The sequence below is a fragment of the Bombus terrestris genome, chromosome 3, assembly GCF_910591885.1.
Source record: "Bombus terrestris chromosome 3, iyBomTerr1.2, whole genome shotgun sequence".
NCBI lineage: Eukaryota > Metazoa > Arthropoda > Insecta > Hymenoptera > Apidae > Bombus > Bombus terrestris.
In genome coordinates, this window is record NC_063271.1 from 13924301 (window position 1) to 13942007 (window position 17707).

At 29.7% G+C, this 17707-nt stretch overlaps 1 protein-coding gene across 2 annotated transcripts in view; it reads right to left on the reverse strand.

Annotated features, from left to right (window-relative positions):
- LOC100647254 (neurotrimin) overlaps positions 1-17707 on the reverse strand; it is a 242622-nt gene that overhangs the window by 89718 nt on the left and 135197 nt on the right. Inside the window, exons 1-2 of one of the 2 annotated variants that reach the window (XM_003394591.4) lie at positions 12868-12908; positions 9300-9397 (exon numbers count right to left, since the gene is read on the reverse strand). In XM_003394591.4, the coding sequence (XP_003394639.3) occupies positions 9300-9397; positions 12868-12895 (126 nt within the window). In that variant the 5' untranslated portion in view covers positions 12896-12908. Of the gene's footprint in view, positions 1-9299; positions 9398-12867; positions 12909-17707 lie in introns of those variants that run through there. The other variant, XM_048414658.1, reaches the window with a different exon arrangement.

Sequence of the window (17707 nt, forward strand, 5' to 3'; positions counted from 1 at the left end):
AGCCACGATTCATTCGTATTCTTCCTAAATTGAAGAAAATTAGTAATATTAGAAGATTACGATTAGGTCGCAAACTGATCGAATGAACATGGTAAATTTGAGAGTCAGAATATAAGATGGATATAAGATAAAACAAATCACCTAAATAACTCTTTTACTTTTGATGTTAGAAAACTACCAATCAGACCAAACTTGCTCGATTTTGAGAGAGGTATAATTTGATGTTAATAGTGTTTCCATTGGTGAAGGTATAGTGGACATATCAAGACCAATTTCATTTTTTTTTTTTTTATATATATATATGAATGATATCTCTTTTTACATCTCTTCGAGGAGTTCGCTTTAAGACGAATATAAACAAACATTCATTCACGTTGTACGCTGCTCTGCATTCACGAAATACTATTATTATTAGTTTGAGATATTCTACCGATTAGAGTGCAGCTTTATAGTATGTAAGTACACTATTTTAAAAATGTGTTATTCGAAAGGGCAGAACGTGAGTATAGTTTGCATGTGTGGAGAATATCGTCGAATTATGAGATGTTAATAGCCTGATTGTTGAAACAGTGTGTTTGCATGCTGAAAGATTTCCCGATCGTGCTAGACCCTCATGTCCTGTCTTTTGAAATATTATAAACATTTTTCATGGAGGCGGAAACGCGGATGGACAAGATACGAACTGATGATAGAACTATGTCAAACATTTTAGTATGTACAGCATGAAATCTACATATTAATATAAGACAATTTAAACATAAGAATGACATCAACCGTATTTTGTATTTCACGAATACTTTATTTTAAAAAATTTCAATAATTTCATAATTCAGTTCACCAATATCTAAGTGGAAATGATTTTCAAAATCGTTCACAATTGTACGAATAGGGTATATAAATAACTGCAAATGGATGATACGTTCTTGATTAAAATTTTGTTTACGTACGAATCCGCAATTATAAATCACGAGAAAGTTTATCGTCACGACAACCGTAAATCGACACTGTTGATCAATAGATAATCCGTAGTGGCTGAGAGATAACATAAGGGGGAAATAACATATAGCTCGCACAGTTTGCGGATTTTATATCTTCCGACCTCTATTGGCGAAGAAAATTGAAGAAACACGTGTACAACGAGATACCAACAAACAAAGATGTGATAAACATATAAAAGCATAAAAAAGGAGTCTACTCTGCGATTGATTCAGATAAAACTCGACACACGATGTTATCCCAAACTTTTAGGCAGTTTTGTAGTATGTATCGCCATTCAACATCGCTACTTTAAATAAATTAATTCGCCGAAATATTTAATTACTGTCTTGAAGTAACTTATTTTTCATCATAGTTGGCCTTAAACGACGTGTAACTGCTTTCGACGACCTTCCAATGACTAAGGGTCATTGTATTCATTTAAAACGTTCTATTAAAAGATGTATAAAAAGATCTATACAAACGTTCTATATAAAGATATAAAGTTGATCTATATATCCTCTCTACACCTTTTACTATGAAAAAAATATTAACATTGGACCGTGCCATTCTCAAAACCAAGCAAGCCTGCTCTAATGCATTTTCTCCTATCATTAAAAGCAAACGAGCTAATAGTTGCATCACTTTGTTTAAAATCACATCCTGAAAGATATTAATATACGAAATATAAATGTTCACGCACAATGCGTAAAATATGCATATGTTAGCATGTGCTTCATATTTCTCGATGTTTCTTTACCCATTTGAAAGTTCTCTCGTTGACCTTAATGATCCTTTAAAAAAGCTGTTTGTAAATGTATTCATTCGTCGAGAAGATCATCCGGCAGCAATTGAGTCCTTGGTGTAACAAGGGATTAAAATAATGATGGAATAACGAAAACGCGAGCAGCATCTTACCATTTAAGGCGAAGAGTTCTCAGACTACAAGAACATTTGAGGGTAACATGGGCCGAGAAGGAAACGTACAAGAGTGACAGGAAGCGCCTTTGCTTGCCGTGAACCGTGACTGTGCAATACCCAGGCTTAAACTGACGTACTTAAGCTAAGTCTACGTCTGCTGGCAGGTTCGTTCCAGGACGTGCTATACTCATTTTAACTCTACACAGCTTAACACTCGGCCTTCCTCCCTTGCCGCCAGTGACACGCCACACCACGCCGGTTCTTTGTATGCGTCGACCATGTTCCTCAACTCGCAATAATTACACAGATTCCTATTCCTCGACTCTTTACCCTGTATCCGATTGTCCTTGAAATGCACAATTCGAAACAGCCAACGGCGGTGTCGTTTAAATAAATTTGAATTTATTTAAATAGAAATTATATTACGCCATCGACCGTTTTTCCCCTGTCATTTGTTTTTTTCCTCGTTCGCTTCAGCTTCTATTTAAATTTTATGGCGACCGCGTATGTTCCGAGCGAATGCATAAGTACCTTTAAGCTAAAGAGTTCATTCAACACGACTGTCCGAATTGTTTTCAGACTTCAGTTGTGAATTTTTGGGAATTCTGTCAAATAGAATTCTATCAAAATTCTTATTTCGATACAACTTAATAAACAGTTACTTAAAAGGAATAATATGTAGCATGTACTAGATTTTTTATAACCTTATATGAAAAAACGCAACAACATCCTTAAGGAAATGTCAATAAAGCCGAAAAGTTTTTTTAACGATGCCTTCCTATTTTAAGTGTATACATTTCTTTCTAAAATTACTTTATATTATCTATGACAAATAATAACAGAGACACAATGTTTACTGTTAGTTAGTACTTTAAAGTTGTTTGTGATATATGGCTATCATAAAACACAAATCAATAAAATTATGATATTTTTAATGAAAGATAACACAATACCAAATATTCACAACTGACGTAAATTCCAGATCGGAAGATCTCTAAGTTCCATAAAACTTATATAATTCTTTTTCTTTTTCTAGAACCTTAGTAAATAAGATAATTTAGAAGAAAATAGTATGTGAACTTAAGCCTGTATAAAAATACGTGTAGAAGAATAAGATTAATAAGACATAAAATGGTGTCAGCAAATTAAGTTTGATAGTATTTATTAACAAGAAGATAAGTTAATGCTAGAGAAGTAACGTTATGAATGGTTACATATCATGAAATTAGATATATCAATCAGATCAATATTATTGTAGTATCGTACAATATTGGAACCTATAATATTAAAAAATATTTGGAAGAGGGGAAGAGAAAGAGAGAGGGAGGAGGAGAACCAGGGAGGGAGAAGGAAAGAGAAATATAAAGAATATAATAGAAATATAAAGAAAGAAAAATTTGTAAGGAGAAACAGTTTTTCAAGATGAATTAGCGATTGGTTGACGTATAAAGTGTAATCGCGAAGTACAGTCACTTAATTTTAGCATTTAAGTATATCTGATTACTTAATATAAAATCATTTGTAATCGTTATTCTTTTTATATTCCAATAAAATCTTAGAATATCAAGGAAAATTTACTATATCTTTATTATAGATTATTACTTTGTTGCTTGGTATGAAATAATGATATCAAATAAAAAAAAGATAAAGAAAACATTCGAAAGGTAAACTGATTAACTTTGTTTTTTTTTGTACTTTTTCGATTTTATTATTCAGGTGCACCATTAACGTTGAAGGATTTAGTTCTATACATTCATGCTGTGTTTGTAACATCATCACGTCTCTTTATTGTTCAATTTATAGAGTCGGTTAACATGACTTTTGAATGGTTCAAATTTCAAATATCGCAATTGAAACAAATAAACTGCGCACGAAATAAACACAATATTGCACGTAAATTTAATATTGCAATTAATGAAGTAATTGAATAAAACAATAGCATACTATGCCGCTTCATTCAAATTCTCTCATACAGAGCAGAGGATTGAAATTACTGTTGGCTAATTATATAAAAATACTTACATGTGTCTTCTGAGAATAAAATGAAGCATCATTATGCTCCAAATGCATGGGTAATGGATGATTAAACGACGAATAAAAGATCCTTATAATGGAAGAATAGAACTTTTCGTCCAACTTTTCTCTCTCGCCGATAGATTAAAATAATATTTTGCGTTAGGAAATACCAGTTAAAAATAGCAACACGTTTAAAAGTTTTACTTTAAATTTAAAAACTAGATATAATTTCCAAGTTTCAACGTTTAATTCGGTCAACTAAATGCTAAATGTAGAATTAACTGAAAAGTGAAAGATATTTTTTAATATTAATACCAAGTGAAAAAGCTGTAAAATTAACAAATCTTTATTAGGTACTTTTTTATAAATGAAGGGAATTTCTGTGAAATTATCGCTCTTAGTTAAATGATTCAGTATATTTAATTAATTATTTATACGTCTATACTGTCTTTGCAATTAAATTAAACGCGCCAAGAGAAGTAGCTACTACATACTATATGATACAATTACCAACAAACAGCTTTTTAATTTTCTGGTTGCTTAAACACTCCCCTTCGATATATATCCGATACGGAACTAAAAAATAATTAAAACATTCATGATCGCTTTAAGCCCTTCCATTCACGAGGAATATTGCAACAGACCGGCAAGTAGTTCTTCGTGTAGAAATTTTGCGATATTGCCAATTTGTTTCGCACAAACGACTTTCCGCAGTAGCAATTCACGATTACTCGATCGCGAATTAACGAAATTTGCTTACGCTCCAGTTTTTCACGCGCAATGTTCGTTGACTGCTCATGCGAGAACTGCGGCTTTTTGTTCTACAGACGCCAATGTACGAGCTTAAAGTTATTAAATAGAATCGATTCTTACGAAAGGGTCACACAAAATTCGGGTCACCAATTCGGGTCACAGATTTATGAATTGTATATATTGCCATTATTATATAATATAAAGTCGTAAAATCTCAAACTAAAACCAGCCAGATAAATATTATCAGCCAATGCTTCTTACTAGCATAAGAATCGTTATTAATTCGATGACTTAAATGACACGCGAGAATCTCTTCAAAGATATTGAATCTGTAAAATATGATTGTTTCAAATATTATAGTCTTTTATCTTAAATAAAATTATTTGAATTGTCCCTATTTTGTTTTTTCCTTTTTATATTAATTTCACTTTCTTTTCACTAATCTTTCTTTTTTTGGTAATATAACGCAGTTGTAATAATAAGAGAAATAAATGCAGAGAAGAATACACAAAACTCATTTTGTGTGGGAATTTTAAATATTGTAATTTGTAGCCGATTCAAAACTGCCTAATTTTTGTTAGAAACACCTTTTTACTAAATTATCGTAAGTGCTTGAAAAATCGTGTACTCCCTAAATACGAATAAAACTGACAACGAAATCTTCATGTTTTTGTTTTTTTATAATTCTTTGAATGATTAAAAAATGTTATATTTGTAGAGAACATGCAAATGGAAGAAACAATAAAGTATTTTTCTTAATGCAGATGATCTTGTACCTGTATGATTACCTTTAATAAAGTTTAAACCTTTCTAATTAGTACAATCTTTATACGACATCCCTTTTTATGTGGAAGATTAAAGACGAGATTATCCCACTTAAAGGATGTAAGTTTGTTACTCATAGAATTTGTAGGGATTCAAAAATGTATCCAGGAGGAAACTTTTATAACAGCATTTCTACAGCATTACCGAGAATGTGTTACGTCGTGCATCGCACCATGTAAAATATGCACATATGTTCGTTTGAATACGAATAGATGTCACGAGGATAATAGTACTATAAAAATAGATGGTATACAGGAATATGTATTTTTACTTTGATACAGATTACGCGTGAAAATTTAACTTTTAAAATTATACTTTGTTTCTACATTTTCTACGCAGATAGTATGAAATAAGACATGTGTGAATCATGACAATCATGGACATAGTTATATTATTTAAGTCAACAACAATAAGTGAATATAGAAATAACATTATAATGATATAATTTGTTTTATGTATGCCTCTGAAAATATTATATCGGAATTTTATTTTGAAAAAAAAACACAATTTAACATAATTACCAAGAAGTATATTTTATATATATCAAAAATTGTGAACACACACATGACAAATATATTTTTTTGCTAAATGCGATATTGGTTTTATTTACATTGTCTAACTTTATATTGATCCATTGCTAATTCTTGATTTGTTATTAAAGTGATAAAAACATTCTAAGTGATGATAAACCCTATCACACAACCGACAAAGAGATGATCAAACGATTTCAATTTCATATGCGCCTCATGCAGATGCTAAGTAGATCTTTATAAAGAATAAAAAAACAGTTATACTAAAATACTAATTACGTCATTTGGGTCAAAACAATAATAAAAATAAAATTACAGAAATCAAGATAAACCCAACAATATAATAAATATTGTAACATATTATTCTCCGTTAAATTTGCTTTCTCTCAGTTTTTAAAATTTTTCTAATATATTTTTACTATCTTTAATATGATCTGCAATTTAATCATTGAAATTTTATATAAATCTTTTTTTCTTTGCCGTTCTATTTCACCACTTCATAATGATGGTAAAAAGATACATGTAACGTAGTAGATTGTGAAAAATTATCTTTGATGAACGAACTTTAATTCACTAAGATTTACAGAATGTTGATAAAAGGTGTTTGGTATGCTATAAAATCCATTTAAAATGGTTCAAAATCGAAATGTGATTGCATTTTGAACTATGAAACTCATATATGTTTCGCTCGTTGAAATCGACAACTCTTCAAATTTTCTGTCATATAATGTTGTATTGTAAAATCACAAGTATTGCGCTTTTTAAATTTATCATATAGAAATGCACGTTAAATTATTAAATACAAGCTGAAACGCTCGATTCTGATAAATTATCGGAATTTATATAATAGGAAAAATTCACTTGACATTAAATAAATTTAAGTATAAATTTTTCTTAATTTCGTTGCAATTAGTATTGAAACACTTTAAAATAAATTAATATAAAATAAAATGCACCAAGTACAAACTGAATATTTCATTCAAATAAAAACATAATTGCGCCCTAGTTCTGTTAAAGCAAATTCCGTATTTGCATAATTGAAATAAATACTTCAATCTACATATATCTCAATACAAACATATGTATGAAGAAAGTTTAAAATTCATATGCATTTTTTTTAAATGAATATAATCAACGTAATTTGAATTTTTACTGACCGAGAGTGGCGATGTAAGTTGAGTGTGTTTTTAATTCATTATGGTTTATTAATTCATTGTACCTATATGTTTAGTATACATATTTTTGCTATATTAATATCGCAACTGTTCCGTCGCAAGACATTAAACATTTATTGACTAAAAGGCATCTAGTTAGTCGAGATTACATTTCTTTCCCGCAAAGCGTTAGTCAAGCATTCTCTTCAATTGATCTAATCCACAATCAAACGCTTCAGCGAAGCTTTTTGGAGTTTAAGATTTAGATAACAACCAAATTCATTGCTGTCCTTCCTTTGAGAGACATGTATATTGAATACTACTTACAACTGAGAACGTAAGTTATTACGCAAATCAATTTTTTATGACATAGTTTCATTTACAAAAATATATGTTATATAAAGCGCCAGTTAATTTTATCATATTACACAACTATTGAAGTTTCGTTAACAAGTTCAAACTTTGTTAATTGGTCAATCTCATGTTCTAATCAATAATGTACATAGAATGTTAGTAGTCTCAAAGTCAATAGTCTTTCTGGTATAAGATAAATTTTATCGCTAATAATTTGCAAGTTTGTAATGTAAATTCGCAGTGCAATGGACGATATTTAATAGTATAAACTATTACAAATATTATTACGTTATTTAAAATAAAGGTATTTTTAGCTACAAATGCAAATAAAAATACAGTGAGTAGCGAAATTATTGAAACAGTGTAATTTATCATGCAAAAATTATACGATGGACTGCAATCTGTTTTAACAAATTGTACTATATATACTAGCATACATGCATTTACTAAATTTACTTAAAGTTAAACAAATTCAACAAAATGTAAACAAATTATGTAAAATTTATTATAAATAAGAAGATGACAAGAACTGCAAATCTCGAATGAATTGGCTGTATATGCATTTAATGCTTTAGGTTGATGGTAAAATAGTTTCAAAGGGGTTAAATTTTCATGGCCCTTTGTTTTCGAGAAATTAATAAGTTCCTTTTATATCTCACTTTATAAATTCTTTGAGTATTAATATTATGTTTTCTTAATATTAAATTCCTAGAATTTATTTTGATAAAGTTTTGATTCTTTTTATTTATTATAGTACTTCTACATATTCCTACAATTTTACGGGTGAAAATTGTAGTAAAAATATTTGAAACATAAGAAATTGCTGTTCCAAGAACATATTAATTTCTCGATTAATTCCTCCAAAACAAAGGATCATGGACCCAAATTCTTTTGAGACTGTTTTACTATCAACCTAACGCATCAAATGTACATGCAATTAACTCGTTCGAGATTTTGGAGTTCTTACCATCTCCTTTAGGTACAAATAACACATAACAAAAGTATTTAAACGCTCTGTTTTAAAGTCCATAATTTATAAACATGTATTTAGCCAAAAATTTAAATGTAAATAGATGGTCTTCAGTATATTTTAAATTACTAGAAACCGAATGGAGATAAAAATTTAACGTTTATCCATAGCTAAGAATCGCGAACGAGAAAAAATTCTAAACAAGTAAATCTGGACATTAAATTAGATTTCAAGAAGGTAACTTGCATAAAGAAACTCCCGCTCTTCCAAACAGAGATATATGAACAGTTTACTACAGAATAGAAAAGTATAGCAGCCACAGGAGAATTGCAAATAAATCACCATTCAGAAGTTACATGAAAAGAAATTAATATCAAGAATAGAAAAACAATTCTTCTAATGAAAAATCCCTTCACCAGGATTAGCATTAATGGTTGTTAGAAACTTTAACTAAATGATACTCACACAATTATGGCAAAGATTTTTATAGAAAAACAATATTCATGACAAAGTTTTCTAAAAGGAATCGTATATTAACAAGAAAGACAAACCACCGTTCAAATACTTTCATATTTACAAATCAGTATCTTTGTAAAAAGACAACAATAAAGATATTCGATGAATTTATAATACGTAGTAATTTTGTCTAAATATTTTGAAACTTCAATGCAAATGAAGATATTATGTATGAGTGTGAATGGCTCTCGTCATTTATCAGGGCTGTACAGTGTAATTTTATCAGGGAAAGAAAACAAAGCACATACATGCGAGATTAAGAAACATCGTTAGCAAAGAGTTTACCTTGAAGGCAGAAAGGTTTGCAACAACGCAAGCGAGTACAGCTTCTCTGCCCAATGGGATCGTCACATTTGTTATTGGCACAGTAAAACTCGGTCCCTCTGAAACACAAGAATGTTATCTTTTAAGCATGTAGTTCAGTCTACTTTATCGCAAAAAAGCATGTAAGTACTCTGTACATATACATTTTAATTCTTTATTTACTTATTTACCATAATACATAATATTTAAACGTGAATTACGTTTAAACTTTTAGCTAATATTATTGCTAGAAAATGCATGAGAATACTTCTACATTTTCATTAATCTATAACTTTTACTAATTAAAATAAAAATTTGTAGCTTCGTGGAAATAGTGGCAGCGAAGAGCAACAATAAGTACTTTTTAGTTTTGTATTTTAATTGCAGAACTTTATTGTTTATTTAATAAAAGCTTATGTTTATATGTATATCTGCAAACGATTCAAATATTCCAATGAACATTCATATTTTTTAATAAAAAATTAATGTTACGGTTTTAGAGCAGTTGAGTACAAGCGACAATTTGTCGCACGACAGTTTTACCGTTTAGGAAAAGGTCATTTATTTATATGGACTTGTTCGTATTTGACGGCGACGCGATTACAGAACGACTTTCTTGTTTTCAAGGCTTAGCAACTGGATAACGACTCATTTGCTTCTCCGTTCTCGTCGGTTCTATAAAATTAATAAACGTTCGCACACTAACAACAAAACAGTCTTTCTAATGTCATTTATACTTATGTGTCTCGGAAGAAAAAGAGCGTCAACTTCTAATTCATGAAGTGCCCCTTAATGTTACAGTGGGTTCCAGCAGTACGTACGGCCAATTGAAATTGTATTTTGATACATAAGTGATGGACTTATTAATGATAACAGTTCATCAAAAATATCTATGCTCATTCCAAAATAAACGGCAAATTTGAAAGGATAAATTCTTCACTCATTGTATAGTGTATAAAGCCTTATCTTCAACAATCGTTCGCTGAGGAACGGATCCATCAAATGCTGTTTTTGTTTCTCCTTTCTTTCTTTCTTTGATTAGAGAGGCACAATTTACTACAGTTTTTTCTAAGTCCATGGCGAAACTAATAACAAAAACCAACAGTCTTGTTGCTAAGTACGCATAGGTACAGCGATAAAACTGTTCCGTTACATTAACATTAATTAATACACGTGTTATATATATTTTTGTATGTATTTGATAATATGTTTTTCTCTAATATCTTAATAAATTATTTTATTATCTACAATATTAAATTTTATTATGTTTATTATTATGTTTATTATGTTATTATGTTTTAAACTTGATTAGAAATATTTATTTTTATATTGCAGAATTCATTTGGTTCATTTTGCTTATAGTAATTGATAATAACAACGTAGAGATATCTGTAGAAAGAGTTTGAAAAATTTCGGTATCAAGTTAAAAAATTGAAATGTACCCTAGCAAGAGTATAAACACTCTCGCTCTACTGTCACTTGACAGGTGGAGCTTAAATGAAAGTATATCTTTACTATCCATGTCTCCATAAACAGATTTTTAAGGTAAGTTAACCATTTATAAAAGAATCTTTAACTTAAAAAGAAACAATAATTTCAGTAAAACCGTTATTTCCTGTGATAAATTGATAATGTACAACTAGGCATTTTACAGATTCGTTCAATGACACGTACAAAAACGAGACATATTTTCTGCTCAAATAAAGATTATCTAGCGCGTGGCAATGATGTTTATTGCCATGGTTACCAAACAAAGATAAGAGTACAATAGATCCCTGTATAACACAGGGGATATATTCGGTGTTTTATGAGCCACTCATAGGTTGTTCACTACTGCGGACAAATCAGGCGTGCTTCGTCACGACGGATTTCTCTGATATTTGCTTAGTTTACTTTTTTCCACTATATTTATTCTAGCGACCTTCTATGATTGCATCTTATCACGCTACCATATATATCGTGTTATATAAATACTACCGTAATTCTTGCACTATATTGTACGAATTCGTCTAAAATCTAGGGTATAACACTCAGTATAACACGTAAAACCACATATCACGTTACAGAAGACATTCACTGGTTCACGATCATTCGCATTTGATGATCAAACATTACTCATTTGATAAAAGAAACGTAAAAGTTAGTAAACCAATTCCACAATTTGATCGACGAACGAGCTTTCTTAAGCAATTCGCGTTTGAATATTTTCATATATTTTTTGCTTAATGTGTTTAATCATGTAAAAAGAATAAAATCGAAAAATAATTTTCAATTCATCCTTATTTTACTTGTTTAGCTACAAAGATTTTTAATTAAATTCTGCGATTTTCTTTGCTCTCGGTTTTTAGCTCCAATTCTTTTCGTATTTCTATTTAAATTCTCGTTCTAATTAAAAAACGAATAAAATACTTGGAAGAAAAAATAAACGTGGAAATTGATTAAAAGGGGATATTAATTAAAACTGATAATACATGAAAGAGAAAGATTTGATGAAAATCTAGTTGAATTTCAAAGTAATGAAGAATAATGAATTTCAGTTTTCATAGAACGCATCCCAATGCGTTTCATAGAACGTCCCCAATGCATACACGTAACGCCTCACGTTCTCTAAGTAGCTCATTCTCTATATTCTACTGCATCGACATACTGCTGAAAATTTACTGACACGATACAATTTGGTTTTGTATAAAATATCGCATGCGATACATTATAGACCCGTGCATCATAACCATTTTCCGTCCGAAATATGTGTCTAACTAAATGCATTATAATTTATATTTATATCTATGTTTCTATCTGTATACATATGTGGCGGCCTCTGAATTTTCCAACGGTTTCGCGGCACAAAGCGCTTTATCTTAAAAGCGCTATGCCGACAAGCCGTAGGGATATCGATGTCCCTACGGCTCCTTCGCCGAATTTTCGGGAGACCGCACACGCGGCAGTCGTCGCGGACTTCTAACAAACGCGCGCGATATCGATGGCCAACAAAGAAAAGAATCGGCGTGGCTTTTGAATCAAAGAAAGCTGCGAAGTGCGAAGGATTACGCGAAACGAGCGCTCGACTTCCTATAACCTGCGTCAAGCATTGATCGTTACCAAGCGTTGCTAATTGTTAATTGTTAATTGTTAATTGTTGTTACTAAGTTAATAAACGTTTTTGTTGAAACACCTGAGCATTCCTTATACACCTATCACGACATACCACTTCACATATATACAGCTTACTGTCAATTGTATTATATTGATAGTTTTATATTGGCAAACAAATTTTTAGGAAACATACGTAGACATCTTTATGACACAAAATATAATTGAAAAGCACTTTTACATGTTGTTGTACAAAACAGAATCTTCAGATATTTGTTTCATGGTGCTGCTCGTGTATAGTCTTAGTTGGTAAATCTAATGTATTAAAAATTGTTGAGAATTGTGGATCTTGATGGCCGAAATATTGTTATGAAAACATTAAATTTACACTGGGCATTACTATTAACGTAGACACATATTTATTTTATAAACGATTTCTAGAATATTCATCGATACACACTTGCACGCGTCTCAGCACTTTCTTCCATACCCGACCTTTTGTAGACTGTTAACCTACCGAACTGTTTACATTCATCTGTTTCTCAGTCGCAGCGCACACACATATCTCCACACACTGATATCCGCATACAAACATCTCCACTACGCATTCGACCTAGTCCAGCACAAAAATTATACATATCTGAATAAAAATACATGTAATAAAGACCCGATATAGTTCTTATGGAACGATAATTATTATCAGATAGAGAAGGGAAGGAAGGTTAATTCTTTAGAATACTCAAAAGAAAATTGAAATTAATGTATGAAAAGTATCTCTGAAAAAGTACCTGTCGTATTGAAGATTACACAAAATATTAATTATTTTGTTTAAGTTAATGAACACTTCTTTTGAAATATTAAAGTTGTTGGTTTTTAAGTCAAATATTGCTTGAGAAATAATGAAAGAATTATCAAGTACATTTTTAAATTTATTCATAAAAGCAATATGTATTTCTATTTGGTAGATAATCTCAAACTGTTGCACAGTCCTATAAAGAATGTTTCAAGACGGGTGCTACAGCCGAATAGAAGATTATTCTACAAATATAAGTATTAATCTTCTCTGTTACAAAAAAATTTTCGAAATTCGTCGAATAGAAAAAGTAAAAATTGTTCGATTTAGCTTTTGGCAAAGTTCCCTCGATATCTGTTTCAAATCCAATTTTTTCGAAAGCGAAGTCCTACACGAGAAAGCTATTGTTTTGATTTATCTTTCAAAACGTAAAATAGCCTCTTAAATAATTGCACTTCTATTCCTGAGATATATTAATAATATATTAATAACTAATATCGTTCGTCGTTTAGGCTTATATACTCTGCTCGTTCAGCTGCTATTATTTATTATTTATCCCACCTTGTAATAAAATAATAATAATAGAAGGTTTATTATCTTTTTACGTTATTTATTTTTTCTATCTTTATGTTTGTAAATAGTCATATTTTTATTTCTTATCCTACTAAATAGTTTCATTTCCAACACTTCTTTTTTTTGTAACGAATACAAGAGATCGCTTTCTACCAATTTTATTTTTGAGGGAACAAAGGTCAACAATACTAACTACTGACTGTACGAGTACCAAAATAGTGGTTCGAATAGAATTCAAATTGATTTGCACGGAGCGCAGAAATTTTGAAGAGTTGGGAACCAGGAATAGGAATGACCAGATAGGAAAAAGTTTCGTGAGAATGACATTGTTTGCTTTTAGAAATAACTATTTCGGAATAATGTATCATGTACTTATATTATTATAGTTACAGACTATGTAAAGTTTGAATATGGAGCGAGTATATTACATTCTTTACAAATTTCAATTAAAATATAAAAACTAACATAGTTTATAAATTACGAAATACAATGATATCGTATGATTATATTTCTAAAATTATAGGGGCATTGTTTATCGTTCAGAAGATGACATCTGAAACATCATAGGAGCAAGAGAAGGATTCGACTCGCTCGCTTATCATCATACAATTCCTTATACAATTTTATTTGTAAATATGAGACATAGCCCATTCTTGTGCTTATACTAGTTCTATTAGATACAACCAATTTCTTTCCAAATTTTCTGAACGGTGCACGATACTTTGTACATACAATATTAACTCCACAATGGAATATTCTTAGAACTTCAGGCTAAATCTCAATTGTTATAGATTGATATAAACAGATCGAGAGACTTAATAATAACCAGTCCTAGGAAACTATAAATATCAGTGTCATATCAATGACGAATCACTATCACGCTTCTTTTCGATTATCTTTGATAGTCTAATTTTGTATTCATTCATAATCCTAAACAATTCAATACTGATTCTAAAAATGTAAGTAATGTGTCACATTCACTCCTGAGATATCGTAACTGAATCATTACATACATACTAATTTGGATCGATATGCGAAATGTTCAATGGTTACCTCAGTTGACAACGAGACAGAATTCGTTGTTACGTTGCACGAAGTATAAAATGATCAAATATTTAATACCACGTACGTAACGTTTTAGTTATTATATTTAATTTAATTTTATTTTGTAATTCATGCTTTAATTTTATATGTATCTATATCTGTCCTTATACTGTCCACCTTTATTTTTAATAGGTTTTATATTTCAAATCATAACAGCCTCTTAATTTGTCTATTGATATTGAAACTTCTTTTACAATGGAAAATGTTAAAGAAGAGAAAAAGATTGCTACATAAATACATACATAAGGTTTTTTAAATCCTTCTTTATATAATCTTTTATGCAATATTATTCGGTCTCAGCATTGGTAATTAATGTATACCTATTTTGTGAATTTTCTAAATTACTGTTACTAAAGTTTGTAAAATTATTCTGAAGATAAAAGTGACTGTAATTTCGTTCTATGAATATTATCTACAATTTTTCCTATTAATTCAAAACTGTACAAAATGCAAATATTTAAAAAAGTTGTTAATTGAAAGAAAAATGATTTAATATATAATGAAGAAGATTCATATTTACGTACAACAAAGTTACTTAATTTCCTATATTTGATTGAAATAATTTTTCTTATAATAGATAGATTATGAATAATTTAAAGTACTTAAATTAAACAAATCAACCCGTATAAATGAATAAATTTTTGTTTTCTCTACAATTATAAAATTATAATATTATTTACGTTAAATATATTCGTTCGAAAATATTTTAGTTATTTGGAATTTATAACCATAACGGTGCACTAATATGTATTTAAAGAGGATTATTATAGCTAGTTAACGAGTCTTCGGTTTCCAAAATGCTTTGAGGATTTGTTACGCTAAGTAGCCATGTACGAATTGCGCAAAGGCGATGGAGAGGCAAAGAGAGGCAATGTTGGAAAGGGGGTTGAAACCTGGTGTGCGCCAACAGATAAGCACTGATCCCAATTACACGTTGAGTAGACCAGTTTCCAGGCTGAACGGATCATGGATTATTGACTCCATCTTGATTACTCGGCTGCCGTCAATACAATTGAGAGATCGATATATCTTAAATTTCGTATACTTGACATAAACATGAATCATGTACCTTCTACATTTACAACAGATTTACTCTTCACCTATCTCTATAATTATACGGTTAGGTAGAATCGAATTTATCAGTATTTATATTGAAACAAATATCTTGCCTGATCACACTTTCGATTGCGTTCAAACAAAGTTAAATTAATCGTAATGAAGTTACACAAGTATTTTGAATAATAACTGACGAAATTAAACAAACACCAAATTTGGATCGTTATAAAGATCCATATTTGATGTCAACAGTTGCTTAAATAAAGTTAATGGAAAATGAAGCCTCAAAATTATAATTAAAAATTTTCTAGTACAGTAATAAAGTCAACATGTTATGTTTGATAATTATATTTCCATAAATTTCACCATTTTGTTTACACTAATTTCACTTGCTTCATTAAATAAGTATAAATTAATGTGGACATTAATATAAAATTTATAATGTGTCATTTATTTATATACCTATATATAATAGATTCAAACGACAAGTGACCTATCTTTTTTTAATCGAACTTCTCATTTATAGTCTTGTTACTTTATTTTGTACAGAATATTCGTTTAAAATGTAATTGTAGTTTAAATTATTTGCATTAAAAGAATTTTATTTTCAAGTTTATTTAAAAATTACAGAATAATACACTTTGTTTTTAATGTAATTTTTAAAAAACATGAATTTGGAAAACTGAACACATAAACTGTTTACGGTTTTTAGAAGTATACAAAGAGTTCTAAATAATTAATAAGAAATTTAAGAATGCAGGAAAGTATTGATAAATTCATATAATTGATGTACTAATATTTTATATAAATGTCTAATAAGGTTCTTAATTAGTGTTATAGGTACTTTGTAGGAACTATGATACATATTTTCGTAAGATAAATTTTATTTTATATCTATATTTTTCAATAAAGTCGATGTCCTACGGTCTGTTGAATTCGTTTCGCCACATTCTTTGACTATGAGATAGAAGTATGTCACGCATCTTCAAAGAGCTCTTGAAACGGTTTTAATGTCTCCTGTAATTGACTATATTCCCTTTACTTTAATATCTCTTTTAACTACCTTTGATAGCCCTGTACGTGTATGTATTTTATCTACCACATCAAAAAATTTACAAACATATTACACACTGTGAAATTTGCACATAAAAGTATTTATAGATATATGCTTAAAAACCACTCTCAATTATGAATATATTTAGATTCAGATTAAAATATTATATTATACCCATTTTATTATGTGTACTTCTCGTATTATTGATTACTTTAAACATCTAAGCGTTTTTAATCGATTTCTTGTTGATACGAATACGTTTTCTAAAAATGCATCTGATTTTCTACGACAAAGCTTCTTTTATCTTCAACTTCTACTTGTTTGTATTAATATTTATGCACTGTAAAATTAAAATATTGATAACTGTAACAATGTTGTGATCTTCCACATGATTATGCTATGTGTTATTAGTATGCAATACGTATTGTGCACTATACATACCTGTGAGTATTACGTATCTTCTCTTGCTCCAACTTATGGCATTGTCACATGTTGGATATTTTGATTACTCGAAGAAAAACTAATGAATCACAATGTATTATAATCATGTATGAGATCACAAATTGTTAGAATTTTTACAATTTTTACTATCACATATAGTATGAATAAACCTATCGTATGCTGTACATTACCTACCATTACTGTAATGATATTGGATGAAAGAAAATTAGAAATTAAAGTGTTAACAGATGGTATACAATACTAAACAAGAGTTTGATT